At 43.3% G+C, this 20,592-nt stretch overlaps 1 protein-coding gene across 5 annotated transcripts in view; it reads left to right on the plus strand.

Moving 5' to 3' along the window:
- The window catches only part of LOC137534131 (collagen alpha-1(III) chain-like), a 113,322-nt gene that overhangs the window by 79,525 nt on the left and 13,205 nt on the right, over nucleotides 1-20,592 (plus strand). For 3 of the 5 annotated variants that reach the window (XM_068255504.1, XM_068255505.1, XM_068255508.1), the window contains 6 exons: nucleotides 1,537-1,704; nucleotides 4,588-4,704; nucleotides 7,730-7,891; nucleotides 9,567-9,707; nucleotides 12,848-13,009; nucleotides 16,816-16,977. In XM_068255504.1, coding sequence (XP_068111605.1) covers nucleotides 1,537-1,704; nucleotides 4,588-4,704; nucleotides 7,730-7,891; nucleotides 9,567-9,707; nucleotides 12,848-13,009; nucleotides 16,816-16,977 — 912 coding nt within the window. Of the gene's footprint in view, nucleotides 1-1,484; nucleotides 1,705-4,587; nucleotides 4,705-7,729; nucleotides 7,892-9,566; nucleotides 9,708-12,847; nucleotides 13,010-16,815; nucleotides 16,978-20,592 lie in introns of all 5 variants that reach the window. The other 2 variants (XM_068255506.1, XM_068255507.1) reach the window with 1 other exon arrangement.

A 20,592-nucleotide genomic window follows, 5' to 3' on the forward strand; every position in this document is an offset into this window, starting at 1 on the left:
AGGGTCTTATGTTCAGTGCTGTGCAGTGAAAACATTGAAGTGTGCACTAGCCAATTGAATAACATTGGTTCTCTGTTTACCTGTGCAGAAAGCGAGGAGGGGGGGGGGCATCCAAAGTGTGACGGGGGGCCCAGTGATTCCTAGTTACACTCCTGATGCTATCCAATATACAATATTGTAATGGGACATTCCCATTGGCCCATTAGCAGTGCAATGCAATAGTACACCAGTTGCACTAAGCATACATTTCATGTACTGAATGCATCACTGTAATCATCCCATCATTTGTGTACCACACAATACAATTTTTACCTTCCGTTGCATTGCAGTCCCTCCGTTGCAAGGCAGGGCCAGATTGTCGAAGGCTTGTTATAAATGAGGGAGCATTTTGAATTTTATCATGTGAACATAAACAGCCAGTGCAGGAGCAGACAGATAATTGTATTAGGCCAAATACAAGAGCAGGATGTTATAAAACTCAAGGTGGGATGTGATTTGTATTTGCATCAGTGTTTTAGTTGCACCATGCATTAGAAATGTGTTACTTCATTAATTAACCCTTTGGCAGTCAATTTATTTAGAGGCTTGCAAGTGCTCCAGGCCAATTTATTTTAGGACTTTTTAATTTTTAATTTGTTATATTTCCCTGCCTTTAATTAGTACTGCTGTAAGGTGTATTTATGGCCACTTGTCACTAGGGGCAGTGAGAGACAAAAACACTTCTGCTTTCAGTTTCTATATTTTATGGTAGAAGAGAGACATTAACCTGCCTGGCGTTCTATTAAGATCGCCAGGGAGGCTGCGGGAGGGGTTTTTTTTAATTAAAAAAAAACTATTTCATGCAGCCAACTGAAAGTTGGCTGCATGAAAGCCCACTAGAGGGCGCTCCGGAGGCATTCGTCCGATCGCCTCCGGCGCCCAGAATAAACAAGGAAGGCCGCAATGAGCGGCCTTCCTTGTTTTGCTTCCCTCGTCGCCGTAGCGACGAGCGGAGTGACGTCATGGACGTCAGCCGACGTCCTGACGTCAGCCGCCTCCGATCCAGCCCTTAGCGCTGGCCGGAACTTTTTGTTCCGGCTACGCTGGGCTCAGGCGGCTGGGGGGACCCTCTTTCGCCGCTGCTCGCGGCGGATCGCCGCAGAGCGGCGGCGATCAGGCAGCACACGCGGCTGGCAAAGTGCCGGCTGCGTGTGCTGCTTTTTACTTGAGCCAAATCGGCCCAGCAGGGCCTGAGCGGCAGGCTCCGGCGGTACTGGACGAGCTGAGCTCGTCCAGACCGCCCAGCAGGTTAAAGCATTCCAAGAATTTACAGCGCAAAGAGTTCTGCCGACTGAGGTCAAACGCAGTGCACTTATCTCAAAGGAGATAACTCTATTGAATTTCCAAATGGATTAAATAGGCCTGACTGAACAGTATAAAATTCAAGTCTGGATATACTTTATTCATTTAACACATTTCTGTTGTTTTGTCAATTATTATTTCAGAGACACCTTTAAGAAAAGTGATATTGGATCATTTTTCAATTATATCCAACAGATATGGAGATCTTTGTACCAGTGATTACATTCATGATGACTATGATGTTCCTCTTAGCGTCATGCCAAACTCCAGACAAACCTGTAGTCTGCTCAGTTGTCCAGGGGCTGCAAGGTCTGAATGGCAGAGATGGCAGAGATGGAATGCCAGGTCAGAAGGGGGAACAAGGTATGTAAAGCAATCTATAAAAAAAAGAAACACATCACTGTGTGCATTCTGTGGATATTTTGCCTTATTTTATGTTATGCAGTCACTATGTACAAACCTATAACAACTAATCAAAGTTCGGTTTGCTTATGCTAGATCTGTCAAATCTGACTTCAGATTGCCTGAATTACTGCACTTTGCTTACGGTCTTTGCAATCATACTCATTTGTTATACTGCATGGTTTAACATACAAGTCTTCAAACTCAAAGGACCAAAAAGGGAGATACAAGGTGCTACTGTAGTATTTCAAAATGGCATTATAATCATAAAAGTAAAATACTCACAACATTATGCAACCACTATATGTACTTCAGGGAAAAATTATTATTTCTATACTCCACTTTTCTCTATTACCTATTCTCTATTTGGTTAAGCATCTGGAATAGATTTCATACTAGACAGTTCTCCAAATAAAGGCCACTAACTAAATAACTCTTATCCAGACAGAGTGGACTATTAATATGGTTTAACAAAAAGGAGGCACTTCAACCCCCTTTCTCTTGACAGTTACAATCCTTATATCAGTGCACAGGTTTTTGGTGGAAATGCCCACATGCTGGCAGCCGTAGTGCATGATGACCATAGTAATATCACCTTTCACTTGCAAATCCACTCATAAATACAGGTGGAGAGGTAGAAAGAGTGCAGAGGCAGGGGCATAATCACGGGGAGGGAGCGGTACATGCTCTTCCTTATTGCAGGTCTCCTCTACTGCTATTTACATGCTTCCATTCACATGACCAATTCGAGTCACGTGATTGGGAGCCAAAAGATGGCAGCCTAGAGTGAGTGGCTGCCAGGAAGCAGAGAGACCAGGGCTGAAAGCAGGCAAATATTTCACTTCTCTACTCTAGTGTGGGGGGTGCAGCAGCCAGAGTTTGATTTTCAGGGGTACCTATAATAATTTATTTTGCGGGGGGAGGGGGGTTTCTTGCAGGGACGGATCTAGGGGGGGGCAAGCAGGTCTCTTGCCCCAGGCGCAGTTTGTTGAATTCTTAAAAAGGCGGCAAAATTTGGATGGGGAATGGCACTTTAGGCGCCAAAACCTGACCTTGCCCCAGGCGCAACTTGGGGCAACTTGTTCTAGATCCGTCCCTGGTTTCTTGTCATGCTCCTGTGCAGAGGGTCAATGGACACTCCACAAAGGTAAGATAGCAAAGGAAGGTAGCTGGGAGAAACTAAGAGGCTGCTCTAATTTGACCTCCACTGATTTTCTCATGATGTATATAGACAACATGGACAACACATCACATACTTAAAGTTAACATTCACTAATAAAGTCTTTAGCAGAATATACCAGGCCCATAATGCACAACTCAAGGACTATGTTCTTCCTTGGTACATAACAGAATAAGCACATAGGCATAACAATTACCCCTGCGACCCCTGCCATCATAGAGAGGCTTAGAGGCTTTGGGGGCCCCTGCTCTTTCCTCTCCCCAATAGAGATGGCCCGAACCTCCGATTTTAGGTTCACGAAAGATGAGGTGTTCTGTGTTAAATAGTCAACTACATCCTGACAATATTGGGGGTTGATGGCACGTGCCTTCTTCTGAACACTGTACTATGGTCGAGGGCCACACAAAATCACGACAGCGTGACCTCGAACAGACCTGCCAGGTGGCCTGCCTCTGCCATTTGTTTTGTCTATATGGGGGGGATGAAACGAAAGGTATGCACTGACATGACTAATGCAATGTGCAGTCACACAAGTGCAGTTAACAGGTATGCACGGAGTGGTACATCACACTGCGCACGCTCAGCTCACGTAGGTAGGTGGGTGCACTGAAGTGAACAACAGGTAGGTATATGCAGTAATGGTTATTACATTGTGCACCTGTCACACACACAGGTAGTCACTGAATGTGCTGGGCCTGGCAGTAGCACACACAGTATGAATTATCAAGGCTGTCTATGCAACACAAGTGTCAGTGGGGGACACACAAAAAACAATAGATCACAAGAACAAGATTAGCTCTCAAAAGAGCTGTTGTGGGGTGCTATTTTAGCAATAAGAATCAGCAAGGAGCAAGCTAACAAGCCTACAAGAGCCTAACTAATCTTTCCCTATGAGAGTCTGCAGCAGCAGCAGCTGTCCCTGCTCTATTTACTGCAGGCACACGAGTGAGTCAAATGGCCGGCGGTGTTTTTTTAGCAATAAGAATCAGCAAGGAGCAAGCTAAGAAGCCTACGAGAGCTAACTAAGCTTTCCCTATGAGAGAGTCTGCTGCAGCTTTCCCTTCTCTAATTAATGCAGGCACACTAGTAAGTGAAATCCCTAACTCAGCCTGCCTTTTATAAGGGGGGATTGGCTCCAGGAGGGAATGTAGCCTGATTGGCTACAATGTGCCTGCTGACTGTGATGTAGAGGGTCAAAGTTGACCCTAATGATGCACTATGGGGGCGAACCGAACTTCCGGAAAAGTTCCCGGTTCTCCGCGAACGCGAACCACGGAAGTTCGCTGGGAACCGTTCAGCGAACCGTTCAGGCCATCTCTACTCCCCAACTGCAAGTGCAGCCAATTAACAAAAAAAACCTCCTCGTTCGCTCACAAAAACCATCCCTGCACCTCTTCCTGCCATGCAGAGTAGTGGGAGCATCCGTAGTTTTTTCCTGCTTCCAGACTTTGCTTCAGAACAGAGCACTCTCTGCTGCCATTCGCCGGCTCCCGATCAGGTGACCCTCATGGAGTTTGGGGACCAAGGGGGCCCCATGCTATCATTTTTACGGGGGGACCCTATTCAAGTTAGTCTAAGTCTAGTTACTCCACTGAAAAAGCATATTTGAAATTACACTTAAGATATACGGTATAACTTACTAATGATGTGTCTCTCCTATACAGGGTCACCAGGACAAGTGGGAGGTCCTGGATTGAAGGGAAACCCAGGCGCTCCAGGTAAAGCTGGTCCACAAGGTCCAAAAGGAGATCAGGGAGACAAAGGAAATGCTGGAACACCAGGTAAATACATTCATTGGAGATATTTTCCATTCAAATTGTTTTTACACTTAAATATTGAAACTAAACACGCACACATACTAATATGAAATATTGGAAATAAATGGCAGTTTTTGGTACTCCACCTCAAAGAGTTCCATTTTACTGTTGTAATACATGCATTACAAGAGCATCACTGTGTTAAGTGATGCTTACATAAGTAGAAGGAGGGGATAGTTCATGGGCCTTCCCTTTTCTCCATCCAGCCCGCCACTCCTCTGCTTTCCGCCAACATTGTGCACAGCAAAATGTCATTTTATAGAATTTAAAAAACATTTTTCCTTTGAATCTTTAAAATCGTTTTTCTCCAAAAATACAAGGCCTTGTAGTACCATAAGTACTAGCGACCAGTGATGCTCAAATCCGAATTCGGGTGAATCCGGATAGTTGTTATCTGGATTTCACCCAGTAAACCTGGGCGGGGGGGACAGGCTTACCTGTCTGACGTCTTCTCGGTCCGTCCCTCGGCGCCTCCCACGATGCGGTCCACGCGCATCACGTGACTACAAACACTTCCTCCAACCCGAAAGGAAGAAGTGCTTGTACGCACGTGACCGCCGCGTGGAACGCATCGTGGGAGGCGCCGAGGGACGGACCGAAGAAGACGTCAGACAGGTAAGCCTGTCCCCCCCCCCCCCCCCCCTTGCCCATGTTTACTGGGTGAAATCCGGATAGCAACTATCCGGATTCACCCGAATTCGGATTTGAGCATCACTGGTAGCTACTCTGGTGACGATAGCATGGAAGGTGGCTTTGCTATTAACCAATCAGCGCAACATTTACACAAAATTGCACAGAATTGTAGAATTGAAATTAATAACGCTTCTGCATCCTAATTGTGAATTCTGATGCAAAATTATGCGAAATTCATGCTTGTCACTTCCAATGCTGTCTACATGTTTGCCTTAGCCCTCGTGTGCCCAAATCGTCCACTAGCCACTGGCGCCCAAATTTCCTTCTTCCTCCTGTAGTATCTGATACCAGGATGTTAATAACAAACCTTCTAAAGTGAACCTGTGTTCACCTGATTATGGAATGAGACTCAGAACTCGGTAATAAAATTGTCCTTGCCCTTTCATCTCTTACTAATCTGCTTCCTTTGGACATTTTTTCCATGACCAGTCAAGTGATAATGGGGATACTATTAGAGGGCACCATTCTGGTGACAGTTGGCCAATGGGAACAATTAAAAGGAACCCAAGGTGAGAGGGAGGCTAACATATGAATTTCATTTTGAATAATACCAGTTGCCTGGCAGTCCTGCTGATCTTTCTGATCAGAAGTGTCTCAGTTGCACAACTGAAATAAGCATGAAACTAATCTTGTCAGATTTTCGTCAGAAACAATGAATATGTATGCTTGTTCAGGGTGTATGGCTAAATTTATTAGAGGCAATGGATAGCCAAGCAACGTGCCTTGTTTAAAAGAGAATATGTCAGCCTCTATATGTCTCTCACCTCTGGTTCCCTTTAAAGCGAACCAGAACTCAGAACGTCTTTTCTGCTCTAAAAGATACGCAACAGCATAATAATCTTTAAACAGAAATAAATTTCTTTGTTACAGCTGATACAACTCCTAAAATAAATCTACACTGTTTCTACTTCCTGATTCATGGAAGCAGACATATTGTTAACCTCCTGTGCTTTCAAATGGGCTTAACTGCCATCTCTGCCATAGGCAGTCATGTGACACAGGGGGGAGATCGGATTACAACTTGTAATTAGCCACAAATGAGGGGGAAATAAACAGGAGAAACTCTCTAAATATATACAGAGTGCATTTCTCTATGTTTTCCTTCTGTCCTGTGCAAGAGTTCAGGTCCACTTTAAGAGAGGCATGAACTGGTGGGCACAATTAACACCTCAGCCATAAACTGTATCAGTTTAGACTTTAAATTGTAAGGTGGGCATCCAAGGACAAACTTCTTTTTCTAGTATACTCCATAAATAGTGATGAGCCCAAACTATGACATGAAATTTGCAATTAAGACATGAAATTGTGATGTATAATTATCAGAACATTCATAATTCATAATGTTGTGTTGTAACTACGTGGTAAATTGTAATCCTGTGTTTAAATTACGAAGTTACGAGTAACAAGAAATTGTAATTTCGTTTTTACACAAAAATTTGACCCGAAAAATACTCGTAATTATAAAAATGTAAGTAATTATGAAAATATCTTCACAAAAACTACCATAATTCTGAAAAGGATCATAATTACGAAAAATGTGTGTATGGTCGTAATTACGAGAAATTTTGAATCAATTTTTGTGATTACGATTTTTCCATTACGATCAAAATCTTAATTACAAAAATTATGTGTCATTTTGCGAAATCGTAATTAGCACATTATGATCATCACTACCCATAGATGCTCCGTCAGACTGAGAACTGGAATATTTCAAGGCCTTCAAGAACTGACTGTTTACTTGCTGTCTAAGTGAGATGGCGAATGAAATGCCAGTATAATATATGTTGTATCTGGGTCATTCAAAATTCAAATGAAATGGCCCAGTTCATGGCCAATTCCAAGCTGAATACACATGGCATTAAATGATTGTTTCTACAGATAGCTGTATTCAGCATGGTTCACACTGGATGGGTCAAAAACTGATCCATGTAAAAACTGATCGATTTAAGTGGATGAGTTTTAATTGGGCATCGGGTTTTGATCCATGACCCTCCATTTCATTAGCGTGCGGCCAATGTGATGGGCCCATTGGGCCAGACAAATTCCTTCCTCCCCAAACTTGCGGTCCTTTCGGTGGAACAGGCCAAATAAATCTGTTCCAACAGAGCAATGTAAACGGATCATCTTGTTTAACATATCCATTCACCTCCATTTGGATCGTTTTAGTTCCGCTAAACAGACACTTTTTTAAGCCAAGGTGAATCCGGCCTTCATGAGTTTGTTCACTGTTAGAGTCAAAATATAGTGCTTTTCTGTCAATTTCAATGAGATATTTATCTGCAATATATAATTTCAGGTCAATCAGGTCCAAAAGGTGAGAAGGGCTCAATTGGTCCTTCAGGAGTATCAGGAGTTTCTGGAGCTGCAGGAGCCAAAGGTGCTACAGGTGCAACAGGAGCTCCTGGGGTCCTGGGTATAAAAGGTGATGCTGGAGCCAAAGGACTCAAAGGGGATCTAGGTAACTTCAAACTATTTCTATTGCAAAACCTAAAACTTTACTCTACACCCTAAAAAGCAAGTTTAATATTATTATATAATGATTTGCATGCTCTTTAATAATTTATGCTATTATTCCAAAGGAGAGTGTTAAGGTGGCCACAAACACATTGATTTTTCCATCAGATTCCCTGCAGATTTGATTACTCCGATCAAATCAAATGGAAATCGATTTCCTTAAATGTTTAATTCAATCGATTTTGACCAAAAATCAGTTGAAACTATCAGTTGGACATAACGGAAAATCTTAATTGATTGGGTGCGGTCGACAGGTTATAGTGTTACATTGCATCGCATAGGGCCACACTGTGGTTTCGATCAATTTTCAATAGATTCCCTGCTGGAATCCATTCAAAATCAATGTACTGTGTGTGGAAGGCATTGATTCCTTCTGAATCGATTCCTTTCTGAATGGAATCGATCGTTTGTCAACTTTGGGTGGACATCTATGAGTTTATGGCCAATTTTAATGTTTTCTGGTTGCTTTGGTTGCAAATGTTAGAGCAATGCAACAGTTTGAAACATCCCAGTTAACAGACTATTGAAAAGGATAAGTGAAATTGCTACAACTGCGTTGAATGGGGCAGCCTTAAGTGATGGTAAAGTCCTCTCAATCAAAATACAATTTTCGGATAAATAAACACACCCAATGACACAACTTGGGGATGACAGCATATGTGTCAATTAGTGTTATGTAGATATAAAATTACAAAGATTTTGCTACGAAACTAACCAGGATAGTAACGGATTAGTGTCATTTTCTGCACAGGAGGTAGGTTTTAGCACGTTTGGATATTTACTTCATTCACACACTACCTTCCCTTGTGACCACATACCTTGGATTCAAGTCTTTGTTGCCACAAGAACAGGAAGTCATCAAATGTCTCAGTAACAGGGCACAGGAGAAGTAAGAAAAATGATTCTTCTAAGTCTTCTCCATTCTACCTACCCAGGGCACCAGCTCTCAAGGGCGCATGTGCAAAGGACAGTGTCGCCCCTCGCCGCCCCACTGTCTCTCCCTGCCTCCGCTCTGTCTGTAATTAGAGCAGGGCTACAAGAAAATGGTCGCTGATGTCCACAAATGTAGACATCGGCGGCCATTTTCTTGTAGTCCTGCTCTAACTACAGATGGAGCAGAGGCAGGGAGAGAAGAGTGACATCAGCGCTGGAACGCGGAAGTCAGGTGAGTCATTCCCTGCCCGCAGCCGCAGAAGGGGGGGACCAGCTACATATACTGGGGCAACTATACTATCTGGACATTTGAGGAAATAAAGACTCCATTTTTATCATAGTAAGAAACATACCTAAAACATAAAAGGCGTTTAAGTATCATAGGTTTGTGGTAAGTACTGGAGGTTATGTAAGGTCACCTTCTATTGCTGAGTAGGTTTTAAAAGAAAAAAAACACGGTACCCTAAAGATTTTGTTTTAAAGAGGCAACACTCAATGTTTATAAATGGATATTGACTATACTTCTAGATTTAGATTAAACGTTTGAGTTTGGTTTCTCTTCTGTAATCAAAGCCTTGTATGGACATTATAATAATATGTGCATATAGAACGTTGATACGTGATCTGTATACATTCCGAACTTAGGTTCTTGCTAATAGATAGTCTTTTTTTATTTCTGCTTCAAGGTGCTCCAGGATTAAAAGGGGATAGAGGAGTAACCGGTCCTCCAGGGCCAACAGGAGCTCCAGGCGCACCAGGAGTTAAAGGTGCAATTGGACCTTCTGGAGTTGGACCTTCTGGTGCAAAAGGAGAGCAAGGAATACAAGGTAAGTATTAAGATTACCTCAAAATAACTCAAACTAAAGTTAAATCCAGTATACTGAATGGAAGAATGGCTAGAACCCAGCAATGATCCACCAATCATCCACCTTGTTAAGAATAACACTATATAACAAATATAACAATTGGCTAAAAAAAGGGCTATATAAGCAGTGTTCCCCAACCCTGTCCTCAAGGCCCACCAACAGTGCATGTTTTGTGGAAATCCACAGTGGTAGATCATCAGCTCTGCTGAGACACTAATTACCTCACATGTGCATGTTTGTGGTTTTCTGCAAGACGTATTGTTGGTGGGCCTTGAGGACAGGGTTGGGGAACTCTGCATATAGGATACAGGCACTCTCATACTAATCTTTCAGCTAATTCACACTTTATTTGGAAATTTGTTGGCACGTTGCATGATATTTAGATAAAATTAATGTTCATATTTTTTGGCAGTCATCCTTTACAAGGCGAATTATTTTGCTCTCCTGTTCTACATTTTTATTGTGTTATTATTTTTTGTACACATTTTCCCCAGCACATATAGTGGACACCACCTACACCTTCTTTCCCCAGCATGAACACCACCTACACCTCCTTTCTCAAGCATGAACACCACCTACACCTTCTTTCCTCAGCATGGACAACACCTACACCTACTTTCCCCAGCATAGGCAGTGAACACCACCCACACCTTCTTTCCCCAGCATAGACAGTGAACACCACATCCACCTTCTTTCCCCAGCAGGAACACCACCTACATCTTCTTTCCCCAGCATGAACACCACCCTCACATTCTTTCTCCAGCATAGACAGTGAACACCATCTACATTTTCTTTCCCCAGCATGGACACCACTTACACATTCTTTCCTTAGTATGGACACCACCTACACCTTCTTTCCCCAGCATGGACACCACCTACACCTTCTTTCCCCAGCATGGACACCACCTACACCTTCTTTCCCCAGTATGGACACCACCTACATCTTCTTTCCCCAGCACAGACACCACCTACACCTTCTTTCCCAAGCATGAACACCACCTGCACCTTCTTTACCCTGCTTGGACACCACCTGCACCTTCCTTCCACAACACATATAGTGGACACGACCTACACCTCCTTTCCCCAGCATGGACACCACCAACACTTTCTTTCCCCAGCACATATAGTGGACACCACCTACACTTTCTTTCCCCAGCACATATAGCGGACACCACCTACAACGTCTTTCCCCAGCACACATAGTGGACACCACCTACACCTTCTTTCCCCAGCACACATAGTGGACACCACCTACACCTTCTTTCCCCAGCATGGACTCCACCTACACTTTCTTTCCTCAGCACATATAGTGGACACCACCTACACCTCCTTTCCCTAGCACATATAGTGGATACCACCTACACCTTCTTTCCCCAGCATGGACTCCACCTACACTTTCTTTCCCCAGCACATATAGTGGACACCATCTACACTTTCTTTCCCCAGCACATATAGTGGACACCACCTACACCTTCTTTCCCCAGCATGGACTCCACCTACACGTTCTTTCCCCAGCACATATAGTGGACACCATCTACACTTTCTTTCCCCAGCACATATAGTGGACACCACCTACACCTCCTTTCCCCAGCACATATAGTGGACACCACCTACACCTCCTTTCCCTAGCACATTTGTTGAAAATAAATGCCCACTGACAGAATAACAGAAAATATAGCCCAAAAAAAGGCTGCAAAAAAAGTAGCATAGACCGTGAACTCTACCTACACCTTGTTTCCCCAGCATAGGCAGTGAACACCACCTACACCTTCTTTCCCCAGCATAGACAGTGAACACCACATCCACCTTCTTTCCCCAGCAGGAACACCACCTACATCTTCTTTCCCCAGCATGAACACCACCCACACATTCTTTCTCCAGCATAGACAGTGAACACCACCTACATTTTCTTTCCCCAGCATGGACACCACTTACACATTCTTTCCTTAGTGTGGACAACACCTACACCTTCTTTCCCCAGCATGGACACCACCTACACCTTCTGTCCCCAGCATGGACACCACCTACACCTTTTTTCCCCAGTATGGACACCACCTACATCTTCTTTCCCCAGCACAGACACCACCTACACCTTCTTTCCCAAGCATGAACACCACCTACACCTTCTTTACCCTGCTTGGACACCACCTGCACCTTCCTTCCACAGCACATATAGTGGAAATGACCTACACCTCCTTTCCCCAGCATGGACACCACCAACACTTTCTTTCCCCAGCACATATAGTGGACACCACCTACACTTTCTTTCCCCAGCACATATAGTGGACACCACCTACACTTTCTTTCCCCAGCACATATAGTGGACACCACCTACACCTTCTTGCCCCAGCACACATAATGGACACCACCTACACCTTCTTTCCCCAGCATGGACTCCACCTACACTTTCTTTCCTCAGCACATATAGTGGACACCACCTACACCTCCTTTCCCTAGCACATATAGTGGACACCACCTACACCTTCTTTCCCCAGCATGGACTCCACCTACACTTTCTTTCCCCAGCACATATAGTTGACACCATCTACACTTTCTTTCCCCAGCACATATAGTGGACACCACCTACACCTTCTTTCCCCAGCATGAACTCCACCTACACTTTCTTTCCCCAGCACATATAGTGGACACCATCTACACTTTCTTTCCCCAGCACATATAGTGGACACCACCTACACCTCCTTTCCCCAGCACATATAGTGGCCACCACCTACACCTCCTTTCCCTAGCACATTTGTTGAAAATAAATGTCCACTGACAGAATAACAGAAAATATAGCCCCAAAAAAGGCTGCAAAAAAAGTGGAAGTCTGATTCGTGCTTTATAAATCAATAATATTAATAATAAAATACTTGTGTTCATTTGATAGTTTTATACATAAAAAAAATCATAAAATCATGTTTTCACTTTGCCATTGTTATATTGATATGAGTTATTAGGCATTGTTTATTAAGAGTAAATATAAATTTAAATGTATTTAGTATTAAGCTGTAGCATAACAAAAAAATGATGGCGTAAATACTTCCTGAGTGCACTGCATATTTTTTCTGTTTCATCTATTGCATTATTTTTCATTTTTATAGGAGTGCAAGGATTAAAGGGGGAGAAGGGGTCATTGGGGCCTACAGGAGCAACTGGTGCACCAGGAGCTGCTGGAGTAAAGGGAGCTACTGGTGCAACAGGACCAGCTGGAGCACAAGGAGTTAAAGGAGCTGCTGGTGCCAAAGGAGATAAAGGAGATCAAGGTACAGAAATTAACATCTTGGATACTTTCAAAATCTCCCTTTTTGACCACGGGAGGGGCACAGCAAAGACAAACAGCCAGACAGTGCTGTCAAATTCCCAGAGTTTTAAAGGTGAAAGAATGAAAAGCCACATGGATAAAATTTTCTCCCCCACTGTAGAAAATATCCATTCTACATAAGGATACCCTTCAATGTACAGAAAAAATTCAAGACCCATTTTAAATGCAAATATAGAATATGCTGTAACTATTTCATGTGGTAAAATTTTCTATATGTTAATTGCGTCTGCTATACTCTTTTTCTAATTTGGTGATAAAATTTCTTTTCTTCCATATTTAAAGAGATACTGAAGCGAAAAAATTTTTTATGATATTATGATTTGTATGTGTAGTACAGCTAAGAAATAAAACATTAAGATCAGATACATCAGTCTAATTGTTTCCTGTACAGGAAGAGTTAAGAAACTCCAGTTGTTATCTCTATGGAAAAAAGCCATTAAGCTCTACGACTTTCAAAGTCTTGGAGAGGGCTGTTATCTGACTTTTATTATCTCAACTGTTACTAAATAAATTCCTTTTTCTCTGCCAGAGGAGATGTCATTAGTTCACAGACTGCTCTGAAAGAAGCATTTTGTATGCTGAGTGTTGTGTAATCTGCACATATTATAGAATGATGCAATGTTAGAAAAAACACTATATACCTGAAAATTAAAATATGAGAATATTTTCTTTGCTGCTAATCTACTACTAATTATTCATAGTACACAACCAATTCATTATATCATATTTTTTTTTTCGCTTCAGTGTCTCTTTAAATGTTGTCATTTTGTTATTTATACAGGCCTGGGGTTCAAAGCTCAGTTACCAAATTTTTATATTGCCCCTGAATGTATATATGCATGTCAATTATATTTCCTCTGTGCTTCTCTTTTCCAAGCTAAATAACCTCAGTTTCTCGAACTGTTCTTTGTAAGTGAGACCTTTTGCCCCTCTGATTTATTTAGTAGCCCATTTTTCTATTTGTAAAACTCCTGTCTTTCCTGTAATGTGGTGCCTTAAACTAGTTGTATTCCATATTACAGATATAATCTTTCAAGGTATATATACAGTAGTAGACAAGAGTCATGTGTTTTTACTTCCATTTTTATGCTGTAGAACTGTAGTGAAAATATTCTTGAAATATAATTTTTTTACAATATTCATTTATAGACTATTTGGTCAGTGTTTTCCCTCATGTAAAATCTTTCCACTCCCTATTTTACATTCAGAAATTTATCACAGGCAGCAACATCTTTAGTGCTGCCAGATGATCTCTAGGGAATGTCCGTTACTAAGAGTTCTATGTACAGAGGGAGATATTGGTTGCTCGGTAGTTGGAAGAAGCTGTAATTTCCCACAATGCAATGAGGTTCACAGATAGCAAACTGTCAGGACCTTGGTCATGACATCACACTGCGGTAGGGGTTTCACCACAATATCAGCCACACAGACCCCCTGATTGTGTAACTGAGAAAAAAACTGGGTTAAAGTTCCTCTTAAAGTTTATTTACCTCCTATAATGTGTAATGATAAAATATTTAATTTCTTGTCTTTTCTGTGCTGTCAGTAATGTTTGTCACAACCTCACCCAAATGGTATAACTTCTTAAGTATCAGAAATAATTGTGCTGCAGTCCCACTTTCCCCAATGGAAGAATAACTGTAATTTACAGCACACAGAAAAGGGAATGCAGACAATATCTAAGTAGATTTGTATATGTGTTTATCACCATTACTAGGCACTTCAGGTCCACTTTAATGTGAGGTTACATGCAGTGGCGTAGCTAAGGAGCTGTGGGCCCCGATGCAAGTTTTACAATGGGGTCCCCTCCGTACATAACAATTGATACAGCGCACCAAAACCTGACAATGGCAACTGCAGTGTCGGAGGTGCAAGAGGGGGATGGGGAACAGTTTGTTAATGATTACCACTATTCAAAGCATCTATAGAAGTGATTATTATGAGCACAGGACCAATAGAAAGTTAATACTGTAGTTGAGGGAGGGCCCTTCGGGGCCCCTCTGGCCCAAGGGCCCCAATGCGGTCGCTACCTCTGCACCCCCTATTTCTACGCCCCTGGTTACATGTATCCCATTCCTCCCATGAGAAAAAGGGTCACTTAAGCCACGCCCCTGCCACTCCCCTGACCACGCCCCACCACGCCCCTAGTCACACATACTGTAAAGATTCCATAAGAAAAATATGTTGTTTTATAATTCAAACCACATTGGTCCTTTCTATCCTGGTACATTTTCCTTCATATTAACATTTTAAAATTAGTAATATATCAATTTAAAGGATGGGAATAAAGTTTAACCACTGAAGGACTGGGCTATTTTGTAACGATCTGTGCTGGGTGGGCTCTCCAGCCCACAGCACAGATCGTATTTGCAGCAGGGTGACCAGACTTCCCCCCCCCCCCTTTTTTCCCCACTAGGGGGATGGCCTGCTGGGGGGGTCTGATCGCCGCCGGCTGCCTGCGTGTTGCGGGGGGGCTCCTCAAAGCCCCCCTCCGCAGCGATATCGGGCCTCCCTCTCTTTCCCTCCTTCCCCTGGGCGGCACAGGACTGCTATGCGTCCTGTGCCGCCTCTCATAGGCTTCAGCCTATCAGATGCCAGCGATCCCCAGCCAATCAGAGCCCGGGGATCGCCGATCTCCTTTACGGCGCAGCAGCGCCGTATGATGTAAACAGCGGGGATTTCTTCCCTGCGTGTTTACAATTAGCTTGCAAGCCGCGATCGGAGGCTCGCAGGCTGTTCACGGAGACACCCTCCGTGAACTGACATGGAAAGGCCCATGTAATACCACTTACGACCTGCCGCCGCCTATCGGCGTTAAGCGGTCGTTAGGTGGTAGTCAATCAAACACATTTTTTGGTAGAGAAATATATATTTACATAGAAAGAGGAACAAAGTCCTGAAAGAGGGACAAATGAGGAGGAAAGGGGGACAGAGGGGCAGGGCTCCAAAAGAGGGACAGTTGGGAGCTATGTATCAGTGGTAAAAAAAAAAAATCATTTTGTAATTTGATATTAAAAAGTTTCTTTCCATTTCAGTTTGCAGTCTAATATGCATGCCTTGAAAGCCCTGGAGGCTCAAATATCAATATTTGTTAAGCAAGAAATCTGCATTTTAGTGCCCTGAGTAATATACAGACTGCAGAGTAAATTCCCCAGACTGCTCCTCTTCTTGCACTTGTAAGCTACACCCAGCAACATTTCAACTCTAAAGAACCATAAGCTGTTTTGCTCTGAAAATGGGCACATGTAATAATACTCACTTCCCTTATGATATATAAAATCCATCTGAACTGAGGGAGTTGCTTTTTATCAACAAAAGTGGAATTTTCTTTTTAAAGTGGAGCTGAACTTTTGCACAGGACAGAAGGGAAACATAGATAAATGCACCCTGTATGCATTTAGAGAGTTTAGCCTGTCTAATTCCCCCTCATCTGTGCCTAATCACAAGTTGTAATTTGACTCCTTAGCTGTGTCAGCTGACTGGCATGGCAGAGAGCTCATATGAAAGCACAGGATGTTAACAATATGTCTGCTTCCATGAAAGCAGGAAGTAGACACACTGCAGATTTATTGCACGATTTGTATCAGCTGTAAAAAAGAAATGTTTTTTCTTTAAACGTTATTATGCTGTTGCTTATCGTTTAGATCAGAGAAGAAGTTATGAGTTCAGGTCCGCTTTAAAGGGCAAGCGCAGCTATATTTCTAGATAATCTAAACATCTTTAACTTGTTTATTTGTTTTGATATAGGTTCACAGGGACTCAAAGGAAGTGCTGGTTTACCTGGTGCCAAAGGGGAGGCAGGAGTGGCCGGAGCTGCAGGTGCTAAAGGTGCTACAGGTCCAACTGGGTCATCTGGAATAGCTGGGGCAAAAGGATCTGCTGGTGCCAAGGGAGATAAGGGAGATACAGGTAATAAAAAGCTCAGTACGGTACTTATGTGTATGTATCAGTAATAATGACCAAACCATTCCCCTAAACCTATAAACGCTTCTCATTGCTCATGTCAGCTGATTGACTGGCTGCAGACCTTAGCTGATGTAAAAAAAAATTCTCTTCCCAGGTGTGAGGAAATTTGCATGTTGGGATAATTTAATGCATTATAATAGCTTTATTCTTAATGCAAGCATTATTAATCCTTAAAGGAAACATCAAGCAAATGTGGCTGCCCCACAATATACTTACTGGGGGCTTCCTCCAGCCCCTTGAAGCCGACTTGTCCCATGCAGCATCTGCGCTCGCAGCCGCCATCCCATGGTCCACGCCAGTGCAGAGGCCGACCTCCTCTACTGCGCCTGCGCTAGCGCCGATGTCAATCAAGTGCTTGATGCTTCCTTTAACCACTTCCGGATTCTCGGTACGTATATACACGCCCCTGAATCCAGAAGTGTATACCATGGAAACGGCCGCTCGTATGAGCGGCCGTTCCATGTCAGCTCACGGAGGGTGTCTCCGTGAACACCCTGCGAGCCGATCGGCGGCTCGCAGGGTAAATGTAAACACACGGGGAAGATCTTCCCTGGTGTTTACATGTATACGGCGCTGCTGCGCAGCAGCGCCGTAGAGGAGATCGGCGATCCCCGGCCTCTGATTGGCCGGGGATCACCGGCATCTGATAGGCTAAAGCCTATCCCATCAGACGCAGGACGGATTTCCGTCCTGCGCCGCTCACAGGGGGAGGGAGAAGGGGGGAAGGAGGCCAGGAAGCGCTGCGGAGGGGGGCTTTGAAGAGCCCCCCCGCAAGCGCAAGCAGCCGGCGGCGATCAGACCCCCCCAGCAGGACATCCCCCTAGTGGGGAAAAAAGGGGGGAAGTCTGATCGCCCTGGCTGCTAGCTGATCTGTGCTGTGGGCTGGAGAGCCCACGCTGCACAGATCAGCATAAAATGTCATGGTGTGGAAGTGGTTAAAGAGAACCTAAAGTGGAATAAAAGTGTCCAGTTTAACTTACCTGGGGCTTCTTCCAGCCCCCTGCAGTCCTTCTGCACACTCACCATCATTCCACACTCCTCCAATAAGAGACCGAGGCTTTCTTACATACTGTATGCATGCGCGGTCCCAGGTTGCACACCTCCTGATTGTGCCCCCGTGGCCGGGAGCATTCTCCCTTGCGCTGTTCATAAAAATTGGAATTGCACATGTGCAGAATGCGCCCAGCCATGGAAGCATGATAAAGGAGGTGCACGGCCTGGGCCGTACATGCGCAGTAGTCTGCCACTGGCCACGACACCCAGCTTTCAGAAGGGGACCCGCTGCTGAACAGAGCAGGGCCAAATGACATTGAGGGACCAAGAGGATTTCAGGGGGTCAGAGGAAGCCCCAGGTAAGTCAAACTGGCATTTTATTTACTTTAGGTAGCCTTTCATTTTTGTTAAAATTTCCCAAAAATGTGCGTATTCGTGAGAATGTATGGGCGTGGGAAAAACAATTTTCACCAAATGCATTGAAGTCTATGAGCATGAGAAAATACGTTTCAAGTTCTAATTTTTGTAAGATTGTGTACATTGCAAAAATTCTATAATACTTTTACAAACATTTTGAGTCAAGCAAAAATTACTTTGGTGTAAAATCAAGCTCATCCTTAGTACTGTCCATCATTACACTATACGTGACCCTGATTGGACGTATGAATATGTACACATAACCCAGAAAGAGACACAGTCAGCTGGGTGCAGGGCAAGCTGAATGACGGCTCATCCTGCTGTCGCTGAATCACTGAGTGGCGTTAAATACTATTCCCCCTCCGAGTCGTAGCAAGTCAGAGGGAGAAGTAATAAGGGGTCTGGCGAGTGGTGAATACTGAATTACTCTCATGCGGGATTCAGACTATAGCATTGCAGCTATAGCCGCACCATCATCAGGCACTACGCACTTCTGTGCGTAGTGCCAAATGACCTGCTTCGTTTGTTACTCCTACACTAGGGATACTGTTATTATTGCAAATGACTTGACGATATTCATACATATACGGGACGTGTATATCAGTTATTGTTCTATAAATTGTGGAGATAATTAACTTAACCTGACAGGTGAGGATCACTGTGTTTCTCTTCACATGAAAGTGTGCCTCCTGGTCCTGGATTCCACCCTACTATACTATATAAAAGTCAAGCTGCTCTGTATTGCAAGAGTAAAGTGGGTTCTCACACATTTTATAATATGAGATTTGATAAAAACAGACACTGGGTAGGTTGGATACATTTTTTTATGTAAGGGTAAAAGTTCTATTGCCAAAATATTTAAAGAAAGATGCTTTATAAGACACATTATTCTTACATATTTTTGTATATTCTTTATTAAAGCATGGACTTCTCTCTCTATGCAAAAACTTCCTAAATTGGTCCTTTTAATAGGTCTTTTTTTTTTAATTTTCCTCCAGTCAAACTGACAGGGTCATACCAAGTAACGGCAGATAAACACATATTATGATGATTATCCCAGCACTGCGTAATATGTTGGCACTTTATAAATACAATAAATAATAATAATAATGATTTATTTATAAGGCAATATTTGACCACAAATTCTGAGGGAGCGTTAAGTGACCTGCGCAGTGCTTTGGAAGATGTTGGCGCTATATACCGTAAATACAAAATAATAATAATAAATGATTCATTTCATTTAATTGCATAGTTGTGAAAGTTGCAAAAAAAGACGTGTCCATCAAGTTTAACCACACAAACCATTTCCCTTTCTTTTTAGCATAGATCTTGTCCTTTGTACAAACCTAAGGATTAAAAGCTCATTTGCCAAACGTATATATTGCCCCTGGATGTATTTATATATTTTTATCAAGTCAACTCTTAGTCATCTTTTTTTCCAAGCTTAATAAGCCGAGTTTGTCCAACCTCTACTGGTAAATATGTTGTTACATATCTTGACACATACTATATATTCTGCCTTATAAGACGCTCCGGGAATATAAGACACACCTAGGTTTAGAGAGAAAAAAAACAGGGAAAACATATATATATATATATATGTATATATATATATATATATATATATGTATACATACACTAAACCTGGTGTGTCCATGTTCCAGGAGCGCCTTGGACATGTTCTCCTGAATTGGTATCCTCCTGTGTCCCCCAGTGTGTACCTTTCTGTCCTAGCTGCTCTGTCCCATATGTCCTTTCCATCCCCCTCCATCTGTCTGTTCTGTCCCCGTGTCTCCGCTCCCCACCCCCCATCTCCTTCTCCCCCTGTGAGTAGAAGTGTATAGTGGCAGTGTCTTACCTAATCTATGGCACCCACGGGGATCACAGACTGCTCTTCCATGTGGCGCCGCCTAATGAACAGCTTGTGCTGATTGTGTCATCAGCACAAGCCATTACTAGGAGACCCGCGCGGAACAGAAGAGGTCTGTGATCCCTGTGAGCACCATTGATTAGGTGACACTGCCACTATACACTTCTACTCACAGGGGAGCAGGAGACATATGGAGAGTGCGTAGGCACAGGGGGAGCAGGCAAAACACTGGGGACAGAAGGGGAGCCGATGCAGGCAATCCCCAAGTTGCGGCGGGT

The sequence above is a fragment of the Hyperolius riggenbachi genome, chromosome 10 (genome assembly GCF_040937935.1).
Source record: "Hyperolius riggenbachi isolate aHypRig1 chromosome 10, aHypRig1.pri, whole genome shotgun sequence".
NCBI classification, from domain to species: domain Eukaryota; kingdom Metazoa; phylum Chordata; class Amphibia; order Anura; family Hyperoliidae; genus Hyperolius; species Hyperolius riggenbachi.